General features: G+C 43.6%; 1 protein-coding gene across 2 annotated transcripts in view; it reads left to right on the forward strand.

Annotated features, from left to right (window-relative positions):
• The window catches only part of SH3KBP1 (SH3 domain containing kinase binding protein 1), a 331,561-nt gene that overhangs the window by 254,031 nt on the left and 51,905 nt on the right, over positions 1–25,625 (forward strand). For both annotated transcript variants that reach the window (XM_052662946.1, XM_052662948.1), the window contains 2 exons: positions 13,827–13,934; positions 24,688–24,739. In XM_052662946.1, the coding sequence (XP_052518906.1) occupies positions 13,827–13,934; positions 24,688–24,739 (160 nt within the window). The remainder of the gene's footprint in view (positions 1–13,826; positions 13,935–24,687; positions 24,740–25,625) is intronic.

Consider the following 25,625-nt stretch of genomic DNA (forward strand, 5'->3'; position numbering starts at 1 on the left):
AATTGGCAGTTGATGCCGACTCTCAGCTTTGCATGCTACCTCAAATTATATAAAACTGAACGGACCCTGTGTTTGTTCAATTTAATTATCATCTCTCTCCCAAGTGCTGTGCTTAAGTGACAGGACATCAATCACCCTTTCCCCAGCATCTTGGAATACATTTTTCCTCCAACACACACATAAAAATCTGCAGGTGTCTTAAGGAATTAGAGAAACTCTTTTTTCTGTTTTCTGTTTCCACCCTTTCTGTTTGTATTATTGTTGTAGGATTAAATGAAATGTTGTGACTGAAAGTGCTTTAGAAGTAAAAAGTTAAATTATAGTTATTGCTGTGATAAGTTATGATAGGAAGAAGAAAAGACAAATGCCCATGGACTGGGAGTTCTTTCTTGGTATATTGAACTCCCCTGCAATTAAGGGCTGTACTTTCCCTGAAATGCCCCTCTATTATTTAACTTTTCTTAGGATGAAACTGATTTATTATAGTTTTATAGCCTCTGTCTTCTTAAAGTATCTCAAAGCTCTTTACATTCACATTTGCATTTTATTAAAATATACTTTTCTGAGATGGAAAGTAGCGTGGGATGCACTGTTAAGTTGTTGGTTTTCAGTCACCCAGTCACGTCCAACTCTGCGACCCCATGGACTGCAGCACTCCAGGCCTCCCTGTCCCTCACCATCTCCCAAAGTTTGCCCAGGTTCATGTCCATTGCATTGGTGATGCCACGAGCCATCTCATTTTCTGATGCCCTCTTCTACTTAAAAATTAAATAAGTAATACTTACTCTCAGAGAATAAATGAGAACAAGACAAATCAATAGGAAGGCAAGTCAAAATCACCTGTGACCACATCACCTTCAGATATCTCTCTTAATATTTGAGCCATGTTCTTCCAGACTTGACACACACACACACAATTATAGTTCAAAATAAAAATAAGGTCATATCATATACACTCTTGTGTAGCCTCATTTGTCCCCAGTATATCATGCCTATCTTTGGCAGCAAGGTTAAATGGTTCCTTAACATCCCAATGTATGGCGGACCACAGTCCTCTTTTACATTTGCTTGTCTCTGAGTTTTCCCTATTCTGCACCATGTTGCCGGTAGTCATCACCTTATTTGTAGATCCTCATGTGTGTAAGCATTCCTACCACTTTCTACTACTTGTGTAACCTTGGGCGGGCTACTCAGTCTCTCTGTGCCTTGGTTTTCACATCTGTGAAATGGAGATGGTAACAATAGCTACCTCTTGGTGTTGTAAAGATGAAACGAGTTAAAGGAGGCGAAGCACTTGAAATCCCTGGCTCATAGTAAGTTCTGGATAAATGTTAGCACTTATTCTTTCATGCTGAGGAATTGCTGTATTGCTGCCTCAGTGCCTTTTCTTTTGGCTGCTCTGGCTCTTCACTGCTGCCATGGTTTGTCTCTAGTCACAGCGTGCAGGCTTCTCTTGTTGTGGAGCATGGGCTCTAGAGTGCTCGGGCTCAGTAGTTGTGGGGCACAGAGTCTCCAGTTGTGGCGCTCAGGCTCTCAAGTTTTGGTGCCCAGGCATAATTGCCCCCCAGCTTGTGGGACCTTTGTTCCCTGACCAGGGATGGAACCCACATCTGCATTGGAAGGCAGATTCTTAACCACTGGACCACCAGGAAAGTCCCATTTCAGTGCCTTTTAAAGGCATTTAAGTGATGTTCTGAAAGATCATCTCCCAATTAGTCTTCCCTCAGGAGCCAATGAGAATGTTTCCCTGTCCTTATCATCCCCTGGTATTGTCATTCTTTGTCATCTCTGCTAATCTGATAAGTGTTTGGATTTTTAAAAATGCTTACTCAAGTAGAAAATTTTGTAATTTTCCAGTTGATTTTTATAAAAACACCATATTATTCATGGCATTATCATGTCATCTTTCACATTGCAAATGTTTTTTCTTAGTTTGTGACTCATAGAGGTATTTAAGAAAATGTCATTAAAAATAAATACCTTTTAAACTTAAAATTTCCCCATTTTGTAGTTAACTACATGTTGCAGTAAAATTCATCCTTTTAAGAATAGTTTTACTTAAAGCTTTTATATTTTAGTCCTAGTTGGAATGGGTAGCTGGCTATTAAGTGTTTTCCTTTTCTGCCCTCCTCGGGGCTTTCAGAGGTTCTATTTAAAGCTTCTGTCCTTACAGTATCTTTTTATAATATCATTCAGAGAACCCCTGAGATTATGCATGGATAAGGATTCTCATATCCTAGACCAAGTCTTGGCAAACTTTTTCTGTAAAGGGCTAGAGAGAAAATGTTTTAGATTTTATGGGCTATACAATATCTGTGTCAAATATACAAAAGCAGTCATAGGTGTTGAATGGGCATGGATGAGTGCCAATAAAACTTTATTTATGGACATGTAAATTTTACTTTCCTGTAATTCTCATATACTTTGAAATACTATTCTTTTGATTTTTAAAAACCATTTGAAAATGTAAAAACTATTCTTAGTTTCAGAGGTGCACAAAAATAGGTAGCAGACCACATTTGATCTATGGGAGGTAGTTTGCTAGTCCTTGAAATAGAATGTCTAGAAACAGATCCATAAAAATATAGTCAATTAATTTTTTAACAAAGGTACAAAGAAAATTTAAGAAAGAAAGGATAATCTTTTCAAGAAATGGTGTTAGTACAATAGACCATCAACAGGCAAAAAAAAAAGAGCCCTAACCTAATCTAACACATTATGCAAAAATTAACTCAAAATGAAGCACAGATCTGCATAGAAAACATAAGACATAAAAAAGTTATTTATGAAAACATAAGAGACTTGTTAGGACACAGAAAGCAAAATTCATGAAAGAAAAAAACTGATGCATTGGAGTTTGGCAAAATTACAGACTTTTGGTCTGCAAAGGTACTGTTGAGAGAATGTGATTGGTTAGTCTGTTTTTCCTCCAAGATCATCTGAGCCTCAGTGTTTAGTAAATAATTGCTTGATACATAAATTGCCTGAATTTCAAAGAGCTTGGTTTTGTTCTGAGTCTTCCTGGGAATATTCTTTGTAAGACAAGAGACCATGAAGCTCCCATAGCTGAGCTGTTTCCTGTACCCCACCTCTACACTCCTGTGCCCCCTTTTCCTCCAAGCGGTAGACAAGTGTAGCTGTAGTCCACTGCTCAGGTCTGAACTCGGCTGAGTTGCCTGAGGACTGAGATTGGACCTGGGAATTATATTTTACACTCACTGCACAGGCCTAGAAGCTAAATTTTCTGTGTATAGAGAAGAGACTCCAAACAAAGTTTTATGCCAAGGAAAAAGCTTTTCTAAAAGAAAGAAAAGAAATGTACATTTGTCTTATAAAAAAAAAAAGGGAGATGGAGGTAAGAATTTACCATTAGCTGCTGCAGCTGGCTTGGGTGTTCTTGACCTTCATAATGATCATGACTATACCCTTCACTTCTTATTACTTCCTGGTGCTTATTTGGAAAATGAAGATTCCTCCCCCCTCACCCTAACAGCCTTCTTTGTGTCTCTTAGAGGTGATGCAGGAGCTAAGAACATCTCTTAAAACATAATTAAATATGTTTTATAAATGCCAGTGTCTTTGTAATTAAGCAAAATGATTTTTTATTATACCTACTGTCCTTTTAATGGAAGAAAAGCATGTATTTGTGTGCAGAATCAATATAGTTCTCTAAACATAAGTGAAAGTGAAATCTCTGCTGTAGGATGCACAGCCTTGAGAGGTAAATTATGCCATTAGCCATTTGGATGAGCTGAAGGTGCCATTAGAAACAGCTTCTAAAATTTAGCATTGAGTGGTCCTCTCAATGTAAATGACCTAACAAGTAGAAAATGAGAAGTTTCTATGAAAACATATTGTTATACAATTTCACATGCTTAATTATATTTAAATGGACAAAAAAATGAAAAAGTGCCACCTTGATGATCTGCACTTGATGTATGCTAGTTCACATGCCTTTATATGTTATGTCTCTGATCATTCTGAAAGCCAGAGTACGAGTAGCCAAGAAAGGCCCTCTCTGCAAACATCCGCTTTTCACATGATTAGTGATGTTTGAAGCAGAATTAAGAGGGTACATAGTCTTTCATTCTGCTAGGAAAAAAAAAAGGACAAAATATAAACATTTCCTAAGACTTAGGATTGTATAGGCTGCAAATGAAATCAGTTGGCAATTCGTATATATTTGTTGTGATTAACTATATAGCCACATCCCACAGTTCCAGGAGATGCCCATTGTGAGTGATGACCCTGGAGCTGGGCCAGTATGGTAGCATCTGTTGGGTGCTGTTCTCTGAAGGGCTCCATATAGAAGCATCTTTTTATAAGAGGCAAACCATCTATGAGCCCAGAGGTGTTTGAGGCTTCTGCTCTGGGCTGTCTCCTGTAAAAGTCTCCCCTAATTCCTGTCTGCCTGCCTCTCATAATGCCTGTGAAAACTCTCTTTTCTTTCTGGGGACTGAGATTTGGTTTCAACTTTTCTCTTATTTCTTAGTGAAATCTGGACTCAAATGTTACTTCTGTTGTACATCCTCTCAGTTCTCCTGTGTGGATGCAAAGGGCCTCAGGGGGTGGAACTCCACCCTCTCCAGGGTTGATGGCTTCTAACAGTGTCAGGCCTCCAGCAGCATGTCATCAAAATATTAACATTTTATAGATGTGCTATTACCTAGAAAAGATTGGGTGTCACTAACTTACTGTATATATTTAACTTTTCCATATAAAAATGGTTAACAGTGACTCGACTTTCCCTTAGGGAATATTCTACCTTCCTTGTTAGAGAAGAGTATATATGACGAGCAAAGGAAACTCCGGGATAATTAAAAACCCTTATATGTGTCTTCATTTCACAAATTCTTTCCCTAGACTTCTTTTGGGAATTAGACCTTGAAATAGCTCAGACTTTTAAAGATAGAGTTTAAAGTTCTATCTAGAATAAAATAAATTCACTCTGATTAAAGAAACAACATTTTCAAGTGAGAATATAACTTCTGGTTGCAGCCATGATGGAGTAAAGGGTATATTAGATTTACCCTTCCACCACTTTGGGCTTCCCAGGTGGCGCTAGTGGTAAGGAACCCGCCCACCAATGCAGGAGACATAAGAGACGTGGGTTGGATCCCTGGGTCAGGAAGATCCCCTGGAGGAGGGCATGGCAATTCACTCCAGTATTCTTGCCTGGAGAATCCTATGGACAGAGGAGCCTGGCAGACTACAGTCCACAGGGTCGCAAAGAGTCAGACATGGCTGAAGCGCCTTAGCATGCATGCCTGCCCCCCATAGACAACTTTAAACTTGGACAAAATACATGAATCAGCTGTTTTGAGGCATTGGGCAGTGCACAGCACAAGGATGTGATCTTTCAGAGAAATGAAGCATAGAGTTCCATGTAACCCCTGGCTTTTTGCCTGGGAAAAGAAAGAAAGATAGTGCTAAGTCTAAATTGGGGCTTCTCTGGTGGCTTAGCATAAAGAATCCACCTGCCAATGCAGGAGACATAAGAGACACAGGTTGGATCCCTGGGTCAGGAAGATCCCCTGGAAGATGAAATGGCAACCCACTCCAGTATTCTTGCCTGGGAAATCCCATGGACAGGGGAGCCTGGAGGGCTACAGTCCATGGGGTCACAAAAAATTCATACACAACTTAGCAACTCAACAAGAACAACAACTTTCTAAGTTGCAGCACAGGGCACTGGAGCACAAACAGAGCAGAAGACTCATCGGATAGAGGAAACAGAGATTGTAACTGTTTGTAACTCACAACTGCTGAGGTGGATGAAATTTTCAGGGCAGGGAATTGCAGAAGATCGAGCTGTGCAAAGAGCGAGCTCTGGAGGTTTATACATAGGAGTCCCTTGAATCTTTGGCCATATCCTAAGTGTGCATCAGTAGGGCAAGAGTCCACCAGGCCCAGCAGAAAATAAGTATGGGAGGGGAGTTGTGGGTGGGCTGTGAGATGAGTGGATATCCTAAAGATGATCAGTAATTGGAGATGTGGGAGTTCTGGCCAAGCAGACTAGGAAAACTTCATTGATCACACTTGGCATCCAGTTGACAACTCAAAAAGTCAGTCATAGAAATAGCACTACCCTTGTTGTTGTTTAGTTGCTAAGTCGTGTCTGACTTTTTTGCAACCCTATGGACTGTAGCCCACCAGGCTCCTCTGTCCATGGAGTTCTGCAGGCAAGAATACTGGAGTTTTCATGACCAAGAACCTATGCACAATAGGAACTATCATTTATTTTTGGTCATGCCAAAAATGTACAACATTTATTTTAATAAACTAAGACATTAAAAAAAAAAAAAAAAACAGAAGAATATTGGAGTGGGTTTCCTTTTCCTTCTCCAGAGAATCTTCCCCACCTAGGGATCAAACCTGTGTCTTCTGCATGGCAGGTGGATTCTTTACCTCTGAGTCACCTGGGAAGCCCAGTGCTACACTAGACCCACCCTGAATGGAGGCTAAAACTAAGCCTTGACAGGTCAAGCTGATTTGCAAATAACATGCCCACCATAATGAAACTCCACACTCTTTCAGGGAAGACAGCAAAATCCAGTCCTTTGATAATGTAGTGTGCAGTGCATGGTTGTTGAGATTATACAGTCACAAATGACCAGATGTAAGAAGAAGCTCAAAAATGTGAGGTATGGTATGGATAGCTTATAAAGGGCATGCAGTTATTTCTGAATACAATTTTCAGGCATCAGGACTTGCTTTAATTAATATTGACATGACTAAAAGGAAGCTTGATTAATGCTGTTTTTGTGTTATTCACCCAAGTTTTTGTTACCAGTCATGCAATATGTAAAACGAAAAGGTTATAAGTATAGCAAAGCCTGTAAGTTGTTGCCCAATAAGAAGTCAGGATTTTTTCTTTTGGAGGTAGACAATCTCTTTGAGGTTACTACTTCCCAGTATCGTAAAACAGTGAATGACTGCCTAAGCCTCACCCATCCTAGGATGTGAACACTCGAAATGTGACATCTTCTTTAGTGGGCTTGTCCCTGGAATGGTCTCCTTGACTTCCCTCATTAACTATGCTCTGCTGGGCATTTCTTCTGACACTGAGATAGGCATGGTTATCTTTTTTCCTGTTACCTCATTGACTGTGATGTTGATGAGTCTGCTGGAGTAACTGACTTAGGGGATGTTGGAAATACTGAGCAGAAATCCCAGCCATGCAGAATAATTGCATCTCTTGAGAAGGTGTTAAGAAGCTGAGGCAGAACGAAGTGCTCCTGGGCTTCAGCTTCCATGGAGTGTCCTTTCAACAGCCCCCCTGAAGCTCCATGTAGAAGGCGTTCATTAGTAAATATTAAACAGCACTTTTCATACTGCTGGTAGGGTGCTGAGAGTGTCAGACCCCCTCGAGGCACTCAGAGGCTCACTTGACAGCCACACTGAAATCACATAGCACTCACTTTCTCTAATGATATTTCAGTCATAGAGAAGGTCATGAAAAACAGCCATGCTGGGTAATTTCTGGAAAATCAGTACTAGGGAGTGTAGGGACAGCTGACCACGAGGGGAGCACTTTTCTTTTTCAAGAGGACCAGCTGGTGAAACCATCATTTTGAAGTTTGCTGGGGTGACATAAGAGCAAACTATGTCTGAACTATACATTCCTGTCCAAACTCACATAGGCCATGTACAATGTCTTAGAAAACGTGACCTCTCTTTGAAAGGTACTTTTTAAATTGTTACAATTATGAACAAATAATTCAGTACAGACCACCAGGTAAGCCTGATTATATAAATGAAGCTTTCTTGTGTAGCTAATCTACTCCTTCCTCTTCCTTGTTCAACTTGACTTCACTTTGGATGTTTGAAAATTGTGAGAAGTGGAATAGTAGTCTGAGAGGAGATTGGGCCATCCATCAGTTCATCCATTCAGCTGACATGTCTCATCATCAGTATTTGCCAGGCACCGTGCTAGGTGTTTGGTGGATACAGAGTATAAAAATAAGATTCCTTGTTTCTATGGAGCTGTCCATTTTTGAGAACTTTGTTACTCAAAGTTTTCAACCAGTAGCATTGACATCACTTGGGAACCTGTTAAAATGCTGAATCTCTGACCAGCCCCAGACTTATTGAATCCGAATTGTCATCTTCACACAATCCACACAAGGACAGTGTACACATTTGAGCAGCCTTAGTCTAAATAATTGATTCTCAGACTGCACATTGGAAGGACGCAGGGACCTTTAAAAGGCACTGATTTCTCAGTTTCAACCCCCGCCCCCAGGATTTATAGTTTAATTGGTGTGGGGTATTAGCCCCAAGTGATTCTAAATGTGCAGCCAGCTTAAAGAAACAAGGCTCTAAGAGTTTGCTTTGCACTCTGGACCAAATGGAGCCCCACATGAGGTTGCAGCCAGGTTTTACAGTTTATAAGCCAGGTGGCAAATTGGTCTTCTTTAAACATTTGAAGTTCTTACACAGGAGGCAGACAGAGCAGGACTCACTGGTGACTCCTGCCGCCAGCTTGGATGTCAGAGGGCACCTCTAAGCTGGTCCCTAGCGGGAGAGCTGTGCGCAATGGTGGTGCCTCCATGTTCCCCAGGGCCCCTCTGGCATGGTGGAGTGGACTAAAGCCTGACATGGGGGGCCAGGCCAGTCTCCCTCCTCAGACACACTCTGGGGCCTTAGCCTCCCTCCAGGCATGTGAGCCGCTGCCAGGGAGTTTCACCGGAAGATGATGCTGAGTCACGTGACAGATGTATTGTATACTTAATCAAGATGCTTTCCTGGGCTCACGATCCCTTGAGGTCTCTGGCACCACCCCCATGGAATCACAATAATGACGACACCCACCAGCAGCAGTTCAGCAGTTGCGTTGCTCTTTACACTTCAGACATCTTCTCCTGTATATCAAGGAACTGAGACCCAGAGTCTTTATCACTGGAGGGCCACTGAAGTATCTGATGGCCCCAATTCACTGTCTTCCTCCTCTCTCTGAGATGCCTTGGTTCATGAGATAGATACAGTGAGGAACGTAGGTTGGAGTACAGCACACCTAAGGCTCCGTTCATTCCTTAAAAGGAAACATGTCATTTGTATTTTACAAGGAAAAATATATTTTACTCTAATATCTGCCTGGGGATGAGGCATACAGAAACCGTGTTGAGGACTTAAATCATAAAAGAGTGAACATCCTATGTCAGAAATATAATTCTGTCCATGTTCTTTGATTCATGATAAGGGTCAAGGTCTACTTTCCTCTGCTTGCATGTGAATAGATCTTATTTCTAGTCATTGTTCTGGAAACTTTCATCTATAATAAATACATGCAGATCTTTTACTCTTTCCCACTGCAAACTTCCACCTCATTTAAAGACTGTCCCTTTACCTGCATATGCTGCCCTTTCTTCATCCTTATTGAAATCTCAAAATTCACTAGGGTAGATATCGTCTTGGGTTATACCTATGGTATAATTATTAATAGTGTCCTAGGTTTGGAAATAAATTATATGGTCACTGTAAAAGCTTCCAGTATTTTAACAGCACTGACTCTCTCCTTAGTGGTCAGCTACTGCCTCATCATTCTGCCTTCATCCACCTCCTGCCATCCTCCTGGGGGACATTTAAAACTCCACCCTGGTGATGTTCTGGCCTCATAAGTCATTGATTGTCCATTCTGCCCCCATCACTCATGAGTGCCGTCTTGCCTCACCCCTCACATCACTCTTTGGTAGAGGCTGGTTGGCGCTTCCTGGGAGGCAAGCATTACCTTCATTCTAAGGGCCAATTCTCGAATGTTCTCTTCCATGACCCCAGCTTCCTGCTTTCCCTTTCCCCTTCTTTCACCCTTGGTGATCCCACCCTTGGCCTTTCTCATGACCTTGATTCTTGCCCTTTTCCTCTCCTTCAAGACGAGGATGAGGCTTCTCCCGGTCCCCCTTGTCGTTGCTAATCTAGCCTAGCACTGCTGCCTGTCTCTCAGTGCAATCGTGATTCGCCGTGCCCACCTCTTTCACTTGGCTCTGAGCTTGGGAGCCCCATAAGGTCACGATGACGTTCTTTCCCCCCTGAATTCCTCTCCTGTCCTGCATGTTTTAGGTCCTAATTAAATAAATTGAATTCGCTGCTGTTTCACACTTCTGGAAATAGAGCCCTCAGACAAATAATTCTCTCTTCATCTCTGCCACCAAAAGCCTCATTCTTCTGTCTGGTTTGTTGAAGAGGACTTATTTTCACTTCTCAGTTTGCTGTCAGAATTTTTCCTGTTTCCCTTAAATTAGCTTCTATTGCTAGGGGGAAAAATGTCTCAGTTCTCTAAATCTCGCTCCCACTGCAGGCATCTTGACCCTGTGGCTATTTTCTGTCCTGCTGCAGATGCCCTTTTCATTTTTCTCAGTATTCTAAGTCATGATGTCAGTTTTCTTTTTTCAGTGTACTTATCCATGAACCTTGTGTTTGTTCTTATACCGGTCAGAATGATTAGACACACTGTGTTCCACCTTCATGCTTCCCCTCTCATACCTTGAATTGCACAGCGATTAGCACTATTCATGGTTTCCTTAAAAAGCAGAACCCAGATGAGCCATCCGAGCTATTCATCACTGATGGGAGGTATCATAAATATACTGTCATATGCACTGTTTTTCCCTGTAGGCGTACATAAGTTCTGAAGTTATTCTGAATATGCTTTTGCTTATTAAAATGTTCTTTATTGTTTTTCTGGCGTGCAAAATCAAAAGCTTCATTACAGTGGTTCTTCGGTTACTGATTGCATAAGACTAATGGGAAGCTTGGATTTGCACCATTTAGAAAGTTTTAAAAAGCCTTCAAAAGAAAGACAGCACTAAACAATATTTGAGTGCCTTTTACAGACCTAAGTCTGTATCAGATGATCTGAAATGAACGTGGAGAAAAATTCAGCCCTCATATAAGCAAACCCTTCACACATGAAAAGATCGAAGATTATTGGAAAAGCTGTTAATGATTCTTTTCTCTTTGGTACCAGAGCTCGTGGTTGATACAGTTATCAAAAAAAGGACCTTGTATGTTATGTGAGTGCTAGTGTGCATGTGTGTGTTTCACACACATCTCTAAGCTCCCGGGAGTTAGGGATCATGTTCTTTTGCATGTTTAATGTTTGGTGCCTACAGAATGAACTGACATATATTTTATATGTAATAGTTGTTTGTTAAATGGAATATCATGAAATGCAAATTAACACAGTTCTGAGTGTTAGAGAAAAGACAAAAGCTTTCATTATAGTCACTTTCCTACAGGTGAGTTTCAAGTTGGGTTTTGAAGATGACAAGAACTTGTCCAGAAAAAACAAGAGAAAAAAATATATATGCCAAGCATTTCCTCAGAAACAGAGGCTCTGGATTTAAAGACTTAATTTTTAAGGATTAGGAGTAAGGAATTTCCACCCCTACTCCTTCATGAGCTTTCCTGATACTGTTGAGGATATAATGGTTTCTCAGAGATGGAAGAAACTCACAACCCATCAAATTCTGCTTCCACAACCCCTGTTCATGAATCCATTATTTCGGACTGATGCTAGATTGCTCAGAGAGTGATGTGACATGGGCAGGACCAAAACACTTAGCTCAGCTTCACATTGTCATTTTCCATGAAAGATAAGCATTCTTTCAGATTTAAGTTTTTTGAACCTTGTTTTATTCTGAGTAAATCTGCACTTGATGCTTCAAGAGTCTTTGTCTAAGGATGTTGCTTGGGACTAGAATTTATGGGGTGATGTAGGACCCACTTCCCAAACCTATATTCTCTTCTAAAGAGTCGGTCTAGCCCTGTAACAGTTACCCCTGTGGGAAGAGACAATGGTGAGCATTTACTTCTCACCTGAGGTGGACTCTGCCGTAACTTACATAGAATCCTCACAGCTTGGGGCAGATAGAGACTATCTTGTCCTGCAATAATCCTAGTCTTGGACTGAGGGAGATCACAGAACTCGGGATTAGAAAGAGCCTTCATTGATTCCAGAAATCCTTATTATATGTGGCATTGGTCTGGGGGTATGATGGTAAAAAATTCAGCTGTGTTTCTCTCTTTGCTGGACTGGATGCTCTAGCAAGGCACACATGAGTCACATAAGCCAGGGCCTCCCAGGGTTCAGTGCCAGGCCTGAGGCCAGCTGCACATCTGCTGCTTGAGCCTGCCTGAGCCCTCCTCCAGCCCCACCAGTATCGTGAAGGACCACGAGTGTGTCTCTGTGAGCCCTGAGCAGGAATTCCTTTCTCAAGCATTTATTTTAAAAGCATTTTTCTGGGGGAAAGCCTTTGCCCATTTGGGTTTTTAGCTGGAAGCTGTCGATCACTGTCTGAGAATTGTCAATGACATGTGCTGACAGTGGTGCATATGTTGTACATACACAGGGAAGGATTAAATGCCCAAGTGAGGAGGTTGACAACAGGCTGGTAGGTCTTGGATTGGGGTGGGAGAGGTGGAATTGGACCCAGAGAACAAATATGAGATTTATTATCGAACTAGAGAAGATCAAACTCCCCACCCCATGCCCCCCACTGAGGATGGGGAAACCTGCAGGTGGTTCTCTGGCATGAGGCTGAGTGCCTGGAAGCTCCATGGGGCCGTTAGGCTCGGGATGGGAGCTTGTGAAGGCTACGCTGAGCTCTGTCCCCAAGACTTGGCGCAGAGTAGGCACTCAAACGTTCGACAAGTGTATGAACATAATAGCATTTATTCCAAGGGAAGCAGGTTTGATCTGGGAGAATGAATAGATTTCTTCTTTCATTTAGTGAGCAAACACTAAGCTCTGGAGGGTGGGGAGAAGGGCTTTTCATGATGACGACTGTGCCCCCTCAACATGGGGAGGAAAAGGTGCATTAATGAGCTTGCACAGAGTGGGATTTTTCTCCCACTTGGCTGACTGTCACCCAGCCCTTCTTAATTTCAACAAGCTTTGTGACAGGCTAATCAAAGAGAACATTTGTGTGTGTGATGTTTTCTAACCCACATTTGCAGTTAATGAAATAATTTCATTATGTTAAAATGAAGAAAATATATTTTCTCCTATCTTTAAGAGGGGGAAAAAGATCTTATTGCTCTCAGTCAGTTCACTCACTCAGTCATGCCCAACTCTCTACAACCCTATGGACTGCAGCTCATCAAGCCTCCTGTCCATCGCCAACTCCCAGAATTTACTCAAACCCATGTCTATTGAGTCGGTGATGCCATCCAACCATCTTATCCTCTGTCATCCCTTTCTCCTCCCACCTTCAGTCTTTCCCAGCATCAGGGTCTTTTCCACTGAGTCAGCTCTTCACATCAGGTGGCCAAAGTATTGCAGTTTCAGCTTCAGCATCAGTCCTTCCAATGAATATTCAGGACTGATCTCCTTTAGGATGGACTGGTTGGATCTCCTTGCAGTCCAAGGGACTCTCAAGAGTCTTCTCCAACACCACAGTTCAAAAGCATCAGTTCCTTGGTGCTCGGCTTTCTTTATGGTCCAACTCTCACACTCATACATGACCACTGGAAAAGCCATAGCTTTGACTAGATGGACCTTTGTTGGTAAAGCAATGTCTCTGCTTTTTAATATGCTATCTAGGTTGGTCATAACTTTTCTTCCGAGGAGCAAGCATCTTTTAATTTCATGGCTGCAGTCACCATCTGCAGGGCCTCTAAAAGCCACACTGGGTTTCGAGTCCCAGCTGGCAGCTCTAGGACACCGGAGCTTTTGTCCTCCCATCCAACTTTGGTGTTTGTGCTATTGAGTCTTAGGAACCATTGATGGCTGCCTCAAGGAAAGCACTTCCATCTCTCTAAAAGGGGTGTCAGAGCTCTCCGTGAGGTGCTTGCCCCCTTTCTCACTCTGCTCTCCTGTTTCCTAGGACTGCATCGACGTGGGCTGGTGGGAAGGAGAACTGAACGGCAGACGAGGAGTGTTTCCTGACAACTTCGTCAAGTTGCTGCCACCTGACTTTGAGAAGGAGGGAAACGTAAGTCTCTGCGGCTCGGCTCTCAGCACACCGCCTGCTGTCAGAGTTGCGGCCTCCATGACGGGCTGGGGGCGCGGGGTGAGGACATCTGTTGTTGAAGAGCCCCGGCATTTTAGTCTGATGGACCGGCTGCCCCATACCTAGTGTGTGTGAACAGGTCTGTTACCTTCCACAGACCCCAGTTTCCTCATCAGAGAGCCTTCTTCTAGGGTCGTTGTGTGACTAGACAAGATGATGTGTGCAAAGCACTTGGTTTGGTACCTGGAGCATTTCAGCAACCAAATAAATGACAGAAACCCTTGGGGGCTCCATTGGTAAGTGGATGGCCTGTATCCTGCATAGTGTGTCCTTGGGTGGTGACATGACTAATGTGGAAGTGGCTGAAGCCAAGGATGCAGGATGAGGCTTACTGATCTTCCCAACTCTGTATCTGTGTACACATATTTGGCCAGGTGTACACATGTGTGGGCTCCTTAGTGGTTCAGTAGTAAAGAACCCACCTGCCAATGCAGGGGGCATGGGTTCGATCCCTGGGTTGGGAAGATGCCTTGGAGTAGGAAATGGCAATCAGCTCCAGTATTCTTGCCTGGGAAATTCCATGGACAGAAGAGCCTGGTGGGCTACAGTTCATGGGGTCGCAAAGAGTCGGACATAACTTAGCAACTAAACAACAACAAATACACACGCATGCCCATTGTGTGTGTGTGTGTGTGTGTGTGTGTGTATCCCTCTGATATGTACTTTCTCTTTCTTTGTGAGAACCCATTTTTACAATGCTGTGGTTTAAATGAGCCAGTCCATCTTTGTTTGCCTCGTGGCAAGCATGTTGCTTCTCTAATGACACTGTAACAGGAAATGTTGAAAAGTTAGAAGCACTTTACATTCTAAGAGGAATGTAAAGAGGAATTCCACAGTGATTTGGTCTATTTGGCCTTTTCCAAGCTGTTCTTCAGCTCAGAGCTCTTGGCTCAGGCTTTCTCCGCCTTCTGCCCACTTTTTCTGGCCTGTGTTCTCTTCATGCCCATGGGGGCTCTATTACTGGACCATAAACTTTGACCCATCATATTCCCATGGAATTGAGGTTCGGGGAAGGTAGCTACAATACTAGTGGGTTGATTACCAAGGATACTAAACAGCATTGGTGGTGTATACACTGCTTAGATGGATGGATATGATTGTTCAAGGAGCCAGATGGTGTTTGTACCCACCAAGATTATGGCCTGTAGATTGGTTTGAACAAACGGCTACACCTTTTAGGCTTTTTCATGGCTGTCTTTCTTGTTTAGCTGAAGGATGCTTGGTTCCACATCTGTATTCTCTCTGGGAATTAAGTTTGAGGTTCAGAGAATTCTGCTTCCCAGTGTTTTCTAGATCCTTGAGACACTGCTGGTCTGGGGACCACACTTTGTCAGCCTTACCTGGAGCTTGTTAAAAATGCTTGAACCTCACCCCTAGACCTGTGCATCAGAACCCATGTTTTATTAAGATCCTCAGGTGGTCTGTTTCCACATTACGATTTGGGAAGCTCTGGTGTAGATGCGGGTGTCTGTCTAAGTGATGACAACCCACCTTCTAGTTTCGAACCGTACTTTAGGAGGAGAATAAATTCATAGAACAGAGAAGGGCTCGCCATTCAGTAGACGTCTTCCACCAAGCAAAATCATTTGAGCCATTTTTATTGACAATGGTTGTAGTGGTGGGTTATCGGCTAACAGAATTCATCCCTGAGGAAGAAAAAGACACTAGCCCTTGGCAGTATCTGTATAGTAAATGTTTAAAACTGTAAGACACAGGAAGGAGGTTTGGCAGACATTTGTAGAATGTGGTTGTGACTCTAGCCTTCAGCATTGAATAGACTGGAACTTGAACCCTGGCCCTGTCACTTAATTGTTCTGTTCAAGATCAACTCATTGACTGTTTCCTCAATATCTCTGGATTCTGCATCTATGGATTCAATCAACCTTGGGTTGAAAATACTAAACAGTAAATTTCAGGAAGTTCCTAAAGGTAAAGCTTAGATGTCTTGAATTTGCTGTGTAGTGACAATTATACACATAGCAGTTACAACCATTTATATAGCGTTGACTTTGTATTAGATATTATAAGTAATCTAGAGATAAAGTATAGGGGAGGATGTGCATAGGTTATATACAAATACTTTCCCATTTTATATGAGGGACTTGGACATTTGTGGATTTTTGCTCTCTGCAGGGTTCCTGGAACCAATCTCCCATGAATACTGAGTGACAACTGTGTTCTCATCTATTAAATTGCAGGAATAATCATACCGACCTTGTTAAATTGTTGAGAAGATTAACCAAAATAACACATATGAATTCCTTAACACAGCACCTGGTCCTTTGTGAATGCTCCATACATATTAACTATTCCAGTCTGTGTAGTTACTCTTAGCACAAGTGTGAGAAGACTCCAGCTAAAACTGTGCAACAGTGGTAGAAATCTGACCCCAGTTCATCACATCAGTACAGAGTTAGCTTGGTGTCTTGGTGAGCTTCCCTGGGGATCCCAATGCATCTAAGAACTTTGATGAATAGCCTTTAAAAAGAAATCTAGTGCTTTATGTATGTGCAGAGACAAGCGAGTACAGGATGGCATAATCTTCATGTCTCTTTGCATATTTGGTGGGCATCTGCTGCCTGGCAGTGATGTTTTATGTTTATTCATTCATCTTCTCTGTATCTGTTGGGTTCCTTCCTTGGACAGGCTGCCATACTGGTTGATGGAAGTGAAGAAGACTCACATGGCCGCTGTCCTTGTGAGCTTAGAGTTGGGTAGCAGGGGACCACCCAGACTACCTGTTTGAGCCTGATAAAGGGTATTCACATCCAAAGCACTTGGATGCCAAGGCCTCCATGTTGACACCTCTCTCTCTGGCTAAAGGATCTTAGCAAGCTCGCCATCCTACCAGACTTTTGACACATTCTTGATTCTGACTGAGGTAGTATGGTTTTGAATGCTGAGGTAAAATCTGGATAAATAGTTTAACAAATGGACAAAGCCTGTGGTTGCCTACCTTGTGGCACCCTGCCTTCTAGTCCCCAGTCATATTTTATGGGGCAATAAATTCGCTCAAGTGAGAGTCCATGGCATGCTTTTCTAGAAGCGCTGCTCTGTTACATGAAGTATTGCAGGAGGACTCCTGCTGAGAGAGTGAAGCTGTCAGTGATGAGTGGACTCCGCTTGCTCACTGAAGCATGCATGCTCTTGGGGGCCCATGGGCATCTTTCCCACCCCAGACAGGCAGCCACCATCTCTCTGATAGGTCTTTTACCTTTGTTCCTAAGAAGCAGAAAACTCAATTTTAGGGAAACAATAGTTATACCTGTCAGACAAAGTAATAGCCACAGCTGAGAAGTGATTGCATAATGTGACATTTAACTTTTAGAAGATTCAAAGTATTACATCCTTTTCATCCCCTCTGACCTATAAAACCTACCAACCAGCTTTGCACTGGTTGTTACACCAGCCTTTATTACTGCACCCAGAGCGTTGGTGAGTTGGTGACAGCGTGACTGGAGACAGGGCTGTCGTGTGCGGAGTTGACTGTGTAAAGATGATTAGAATCATTAACACAAATGCACGATGTCAATGACAGAGCCTGCAACATGACTCTGCCATCGGATTCAGCAGATGTCATCTTGTCTTGCCAGTGGCTGGGGTTGCAGTCACTCACCCAGAAAAGAGGACAATGTGTGATGATTAGGGTAGACAGCCGCACACAGCATTTATTCAACGGCAGACCTCTTGAATCAGTAGGCATCAGCAACGCCTTCTGACAAGGCTGGCGTATTTTCTTCTGGGGTGTGGATTCAGGTGGTTACTCCTGGGCCTTTTGGAACTCCTGGAAGTCTTTCTTTCAGAGGGTTCTCTCGCACTGGGCTTGCAAAGACTCTGGGGCTTTTCCCTAAGACATTTCTGAGAGCACCGGTCAATCTCCGGGTGCATATTTTGGAGCAATTATATAAGCCGTTTGTAAGAGAATCTAGATTCAGTGGCTGCCTGTTTATTTTGAGCCTCAACAGGAAAATTGAATATCAGAATGGAAAGATTAAATGTTCTGAGAGCTCTGATGAAGCGTCGTGCATGCTCTGTTGTCAGGACTGAGGGAAAGCAGGGAACTTAGACTCCCTGAACTGCAGAAACATCTTCATCATTAAAAATAACAACAACAATAATAATAAAGATAGAACAGGTATCCTGAAAGGTAATGTTTCTGAAAGATAGTGTTTTAAGAAAGTCTCGGGATCCAGTTCTTCTAAGAGAAAATGTTCTGATCACCAGACAATGGTACTGTACTTGTCTGCATGGATTTGGGGGCTCATGAGCTTGTGCCATGTCGAGAATTAGGATGTTGCTGAGAAGCCCAGAGGCATTGCCCTAGTGGAGGGTCTGCCTCTCGGCCTCAGGGACACAGAACCCTACCCTTAAAGAGTTTGAAGGGTACCTGTGACTGTGATGCAAACTCACATTGGCAAACTCACAGAGACTTACTCAGGGAGCAGACTGGCAGCTTACTAATCATGATGAGAACTGAAATATCAGCCCATCTGGAGCACGTGGGCCTGCCTGCCCTGGGCATTTGCTCCCTGTGGGCCTGATTCCTTAAAATCCAGATTCTACAGGAAACCACATTTGTTTGGTACTTTCCAGGAGAGCACAGAATGAAAAGAAAAGGAGCTAGTTACTTTCACAAAGGGTCTTAGAGTTGTAGCTTGAGGTCCCTCAGGCACCAGGGGGCAGGGTGAGCCAAGGGAACTGGGTGTTAAGTTCAATTCAGCAAAGCCTAGATAATGCTGGCGAGAGTCCCACACCTGTGGCCCCCGCAGCTCTCCATTTTTCTCTGTTTTCATGGCTGATCGGTTACTTCCCATCCATCATCCATCTTTGGACACACAGTGGTACAATCAAGTGGGTTTCCCACCTTCTCCATTATAATTGAGTGCCAACCTTAGGATGGTTTGGTGGGAGTTTTGTAGGTTTCAAAGTTTTATAGGAAAGGATCTCTCTTGCTTGATTCCCATGATGGATCATCTCTCTAGGTGACGTTGGTGGTTTAACTTGGACCACATTCTCTTTACCAAGTTCTCAGGAGGCCCCTTACCTTAGCCCCCATCATCTGATAATCTAGTTTACAACACTATCCTCGGCCAGAATTTTCTTTATTCCTAGTCATGAGCTTCATCCTTTTGAGAACCACTATCCTTTCTAATTTCTGAAGTTGCCTAATGAATTCTTTCCTTCTTTTTAGTCTTCCAAAAAGAAATATGTGCTTATTAATAAGCAGCATGATGAATAAAACTTGCCTTTGACATTATTTGTCTGTACGTTTGATTTTCTGGGTAATTTTACCTGCAGAGAAGGGGATCATTGAGGTGTTGATGTTGCCCCAGTGATAATGATGGCCTAATGACAAAACCCCAGCTGAGTTTCTCTGACATGGCCTGGGTGGCACCCTTCTTCCTTCTCTGTTGGTGCTTACAGCTTTTGTTCTCCCAGCTGAGCAGCTCATTCAGTATACTCTTGCCTGAAGTGATTCTTTGTCATCATGCCATCTGGACTATAATCTCTTTGAAGGCAGACCCCATGTCCCAAGCTTCACCTTCATAGGGTCTAACAGTATGTGTCTTAGTCAGGTCAGGCTGCTATAACAGATACCATAGACTAGGTGGTTTATAAACAACAGAAATTCCTTTCTCACAGTTCTGGAGGCTAGGAAGTCCAAGATTTGGCATCTGTTGAGGGCTCCCTTCCTGGTTCATCGATAACTGTCTTCTTGCTGTGTCCTCGTGTGGTGAAAGGGGCGAGGGAGCTTTCTGGGGTCTGCTTTTTAAGGGCACTAATCTCATTCATGAGAGCTCCACCCTCATGACTAATCTCTTCCCAAAGGCCACATCTCCAAATACCACCACACTGAGGGGTAGGCTTCAGCAGAAGAATTTTGCGTTCATTCAATGGGCAAATATTCAGTCCTTAGGAGCATGGTTAATATACATTTGGCACTAAGGAATGCCTTGTCTTTTGGTCACTTGGTGACAAGTTGTACCTTCCCTTTCTTCTGCCATGATAGTATGAGAGAGGAGGAAGAGTAGAGGGAGGGGCAGGGAAAGCCAGGTCCTTTGTCAGATTTCTCTTTTCCATACAAAGCGGGGTCCAGATCCACCATGCAGTAGTGAGGTGTGGCCATGGAATCAAAGCATCACTTTCCAGATGGGATAGATAGAGTGAGGAGGCAAGCCAAGGGGTAGAATTGAGAGCACCTTAAGGAGAAACAGAACACCAAAGCCTGGGTGACTACCCAGCAGGCTGACAATCTGGATGAGCCCAGCCAAGAGGCAGACTGTGGATATAGGCCACCGGCCCAGAGGCCAAGAAGAGGAAACTCGAGAGAGACCCTCCAGAGAGCAGGTTTTGTGGTAGCTCTCGGGGATCTCCTGTGGGGGGAACTCTGTAGGGTACAGAGGGGCAGAGCCCCAGATGCACTCTTCAAAAGTGTTGTCAATCCACCAGGGACAGGAGAAGAAAGGGCAGAGTGAAGGCTTCTATGTGTTTCTAGAGCCATGAGGGGTACACTGATCAGGAGCTGTGTATTTGTATCCCCTGTCCAGCTTTACATGCAGACACCTCCAGAAAACTTAGCCAGGGGCCTGGAGGAGGGCTTCCTTCAGTCTCAAAGTCAGGCTGAAATTGGCTTCCACAACCTTACCATCTCCCGCTGACAAAGGGCCCTGAAGGGCACCCAGCCATCAGGAGTCCACTCCTCTGGTTACTTTCAGCAATTATGTGTGTGGGGCCAGAACTCTGAAGACAAACTGGCTTGTGAAGCATAGTGACAAATCACAGTTCTTGCCCAGGAGGATGGTTGGGACTGGCCAGACTTGCCACGCAAAGGCAGAATCAATGATGAAATCCTTCAGCAGGAAGCAAAACTTGGCTTCCTGCTGTCTTCACTCCAGAACACCCAAATCTGTTTCCTTCCTGGTCATAATAGGAAGAAATGAAATCTGGTTCATATATCCTTTGAAGGATGGTGTTTGCTTCTGTGTCCAAGCCACAGATCTCCACACAGGCACACGCACACATGGGCCTGTATGCCCTGCACATATGAAGACCAGGAAAGGCATTCTTCTCTCCTGGAAATTAAAAGATGTTGGCTCAATGACTTTCTGAGGAATATTTTCATGTTGGTTCTTTTTTTAATGAATTGCCACAGTCTGGACAACGAGAGATGTATTTTAGCTCCTGTTAACATGGCTGTTAACCTGGCCCCTCTGGGCCTGAGTTTCCTCAGCTTAAAGGAGACCTTCAGATCACTCAGAGCTCTGACATCCTCTGTTCTTAGCACCAACCTGCCAGTTGAGCAGGATGACACCACCTGGGCTTGGAGCTGGAGTGTTTTATTTTCTCTATGGAGGGAAGAGAATAAATAGAACAAGTGCCTCTAAAAAACTCATGACTTAAAATACTTGGCTGAGTTGAAAGGCTGTTTCTGTCTGTGCACCTACAGGAGCTAGTTAATGCTGGTAAACACAATAGAGAAAGCGTTGACCTACTGCTTATCCTGGAAAATCAATTATGTCTTTTTATTTGAGAATCATGAACTCTTGTGATGAATTTTCTACTACCACCAATTTACCCATTCTGCCTTCTCAGTTCTCACTGCCCTGTCTTCCTGTGGCATTCAAAGAAAACATCATTGTCAGCTCATATGAATACTTTAGTCATCATTTGGCGGGGGGGGGGGGTAGTCTAGAGCTACAGGGAACCCTGGTTTTGTTTAGAATTAGCTTCAGAGACATCTCTTTTGAAAAAACGTGGCATCATTTCTCATGGAAGAAGGCAGGAAGGCTAAGTTTGATGGAATCAGGGAGTGAAGTCAATCAAAGGAGAAAAAAACAGGACAACTTGTAAACCTCCTCTGCTCCTAAGCAAAGCAGGCACCTGGCCAGTGTCAATCAGGCTTGGTGGATACAAGACAGACAGCTCGCCAACTGCTCCTTCCTTTCCAAACTGCCCCACCTGCCTCCGCAGCTGCCAGGGTTCCTGATACCACCTTATACCCCTGTCTCCTTCCTCTGCCCTCTGAGCAGGCACTTGGCATGACTGCTCTCCACACACTGTCAGGGAGCACAGTCCTTCCTGTCCCCTCTCTTGGTGTTCCTCTGCCCTGCCCTGTCACATTTCATGTGTCTGTTCCATGCCAAATCTGACACAACACTAAGGGTTTCTTTTTCGTTTGCACAGTAATCTTGGAAAATATGATGACTTGTAATTGTCTTTTTTTATCTGAGGCCCTGTGGTTTGAGGCCAGGTCGCTGGGGGAACGGCCTCAGCAAGAGGAGGCTCATGAGAAATTGGTTAGAAAAATGTTCCAACAACTGAGAGTGAGGAAGCCGTTCAGGGGGTGGGCATGGTTGGGGCTGGGCTGGGAAGAATTGGGCCAGAGGGTGTTGGCAGTTTTGTGCATAAGAAATGACTCTGATCTGGAGGTAAAGGAAGGTTAATTGGCAGGGTTTCAATGATAAGTTCATTCAGTAAACACATATCTGTCCCCGGTCTCATTTCTACAAAGACAGAGAGAGAAGGGGAAGGGAAAGGAGCCAGGGTAGAGAACTGGAGGGGGCTGGCAACAGGGGAGAGAGCAGTAAGCCCTGGGAATGGAACACATTGGACTGGTGGAAGGCCTGCCCCCATGCAGAGGAGACCTTGCAGCATCCTTCTTTCTTTATTTTTATAATGAAGTTTGGACGCATGTAGACAGTACAGAAAAATGCTAAGGAAGCACACATATGCACTCATAATCCTACAAGAGATCAGCATTATAGATTTCTGTCTTTCCAGTCTTTTTCACATTCTGAATGCATTGTAACATAGTTGAGCTCATACTCTAGCTGCAATTCGATACCCCTTTTTCCCTCCTTAATGTTAACATACCGCAGTTCCTTGTGCTTTTGTAAACTCTGTGTGGTTTATGGCCGTGAGATGGTTTGTCTGTGGATGCCCTCTGGCAGCATGTCCACTGCACAGGGGTTAAGAGCATGCCTACAGGGCAGATAGCCCTGGCCTAGAGTCTTGGCCCCCTGTCCCGTTTACTAGCCTGGTGACTTTGGGAAATGACTTTATCTCTTGCAGCCTCAATTATATCATCTGAAAAATGGGCATAATAATATCACTCCTTACAGAGTTGTCATGAGGCTTGGATGAGATGGTGCTTACTGATTCTCTCCATTTGTGAAACCACCTCTTCCTAAGAGGGAAGTAATAATATTATCTCCATTTTACAGATGAGAGCTTTCATCTAGGTGAGGTCACTTGCCCAGGGTCCACGGGTAAAAATGGAAAGAGCCAAGCTGTGTAATGACGGCCACATTCTGAAGCCCTGCCTCTTGCCCACCATGTTACACTCTTATTCAGGGTCACTTGGCCAAGTCACCCCACTCAGAGCAGAGCTGAAATTTCATATCCAGAGCCTGCATGCTGTGATGCTCCCTGAGATAGTTCTTTGTGGGTCTCGTATTCTGTAGGTTTTACTGAAAGCCATCTCTTCCTGTGCCTTGGTACTGCATCAGGAACCAGGAGGCACAGGTGGGTTGGGCGCTTTGGCTGGTCACAGCAGTGCTTTTTCAGCATGCGGAAGAGTCTGTGGAGCTTTTTTAAAATCACAAGTATATGATAGCCAGAGAGGGTCAGGAGAAGTATCAGCAGCAACACGGATCATATGCTCAAACCTTCCCCAAGTCCATCTTTCCTTAATGATGTTTTTTCAAAAACTGTTCGTTTACTTCTTTATTTGGCTGGTCCGGGTTTTGGTTGTGGCATGCAGAATCATTTTAGTTGTCACATGTGGGATCTAGTTCCCTGACCAGAGAGCAAACCCAGGCCCCCTGCGTTGGGAGCACGGAGTCTTAGCCACTGGACCACCAAGGAAGTCTCCCTTAATGATGTTGATAATGAGATGGTTCTCTCCTTGCCTTCGGCTCCCTTCTCCCCTGTCCAAGAACGGTGTCCAAGAATTTTGCCCTGGCTGGACTCTCAGCCCCAGGACATTTGCCAAGTCCAGCCTGACTGCCTCCCTCCTATAGCCAGTCCTGGGTGAGCCAGGAGATGCCATTAATTGCATTGCTGCTCATCCCCCTCTAGAATGATAGGGTGTGAGAGAAAAATAAATAGCAGCTGATAGGCAAAGAAACTCCGTTCCAGTGTCCAGGGTATGTATGGTCTGTGGGGGACCCTCGCAGCCTTGAGGTGAAAAGGGGCAAAAGGCTTAGAACCCTGCCCAGCCACAGGGGGCCCTCAGCCTGCATTTTGTTGCAGGTCCCACAGCCAGAGCCCATCTAATTTAGAGCCATTCCCAGTGACTCTTTCTGAATTGCTTGGTTATTCAGCAGATTAAATCTTAATTGCAAATGTGGTTTCAGCGTAGGAGTACCATTGTGCTTGCTGGTTTCAGGCCATTTTTGCTGAGCCGTGCTTTTCCAGAAGGCTGTTACAAATTTAGAAAGGGGGAAATGGTATTTCATTTGTCCATCAGAGCTTTGTTTTGCAGACTGGATTTATTTTAGTGTTTGTTTAAAGGTGCCAAAACCTGACATCCCTGGAGAGAGAATTGCTCAATTTTTTGGAGAGCTTCTCTGGACTGTCCAAGCTACATCTAGAAAACACTGTCTGTGGTCCTTATGTGAGAGGCCGGGCTTGCCAACAATCTCATGTGGTATCATTTTCATTAATTTTTCAGAGACCGAAGAAGCCACCTCCTCCCTCGGCTCCCGTGATCAAGCAAGGGGCAGGTAATGTACCTCTCGCTTCTGTCAACACACTGTCTTTCTGTTTGTGTATGTTTACAGCATCCTGGGTAGAGCTCAAGAGTTTTAGATTCAAAGGCCACAGATGACCAAATTGGGAAGTAACGATTTGGTCTCGACAGGCAGGTTTTAAATACACTCCTGTTTTTCCTAAACAAGCAAATGTGTCATTAAAATGTATCCCCAATACAGCAACAACAGCAACAGAATCTAGCTTTCAAAGAGAATGACTGGAAAGACTTTGTTTTGGAATCAGCCAGCTTTGTTTGCTTTTTAAAAAAAATAAAAATAAACCACTTTTGTGGCCAGAAGAACTAGTTGTGTGCTTTGCCCGTGTCTGCCCGTTGAGGGTCAGCCTGGGAAGAACTGCTTCCCGTGGGTCATGGCGTCTCTGTGCGTGGATGGCAGTGCTGAATTTTCAGTTTCTGTCCTGTGCGGTTAACCAAAATTTGTGCTGACTTCACTTGCCCCCAACAACAAAAAAGTGTTTTTTTCTAGCAATACTTTCCCTCATGACTCTTTTCTCATCTGGAAAAGAGTTCAGTTAATTCGCTCTTTCTGTGGGGTTCAGATATTAAGGTTGAATAATATAGGAAGACTTGACGTTGTTCAACACTTGGTAACTCATTGTATACTGATGTCTCATACATAAAGATGAGCATTCCTAGTTCCCAGAAGAACTGCTCTTTAACATGGTTAGAAACACAGTTTAGGGAGAAATTCCTCCATGAATAGCTAGTTAAGTGGCATTTAAAAAATTAACTCAAACTGAAGAAGAGCAGGGGTGTTTTTAATTCTGCAGTTATGATATTCTAATATAGCATTTAAAGTATGAATACATTTCCCGATTGGTTTATTCAACCCATTTGTT

Source organism: Budorcas taxicolor, chromosome X, assembly GCF_023091745.1.
Source record: "Budorcas taxicolor isolate Tak-1 chromosome X, Takin1.1, whole genome shotgun sequence".
Lineage (NCBI taxonomy): Eukaryota > Metazoa > Chordata > Mammalia > Artiodactyla > Bovidae > Budorcas > Budorcas taxicolor.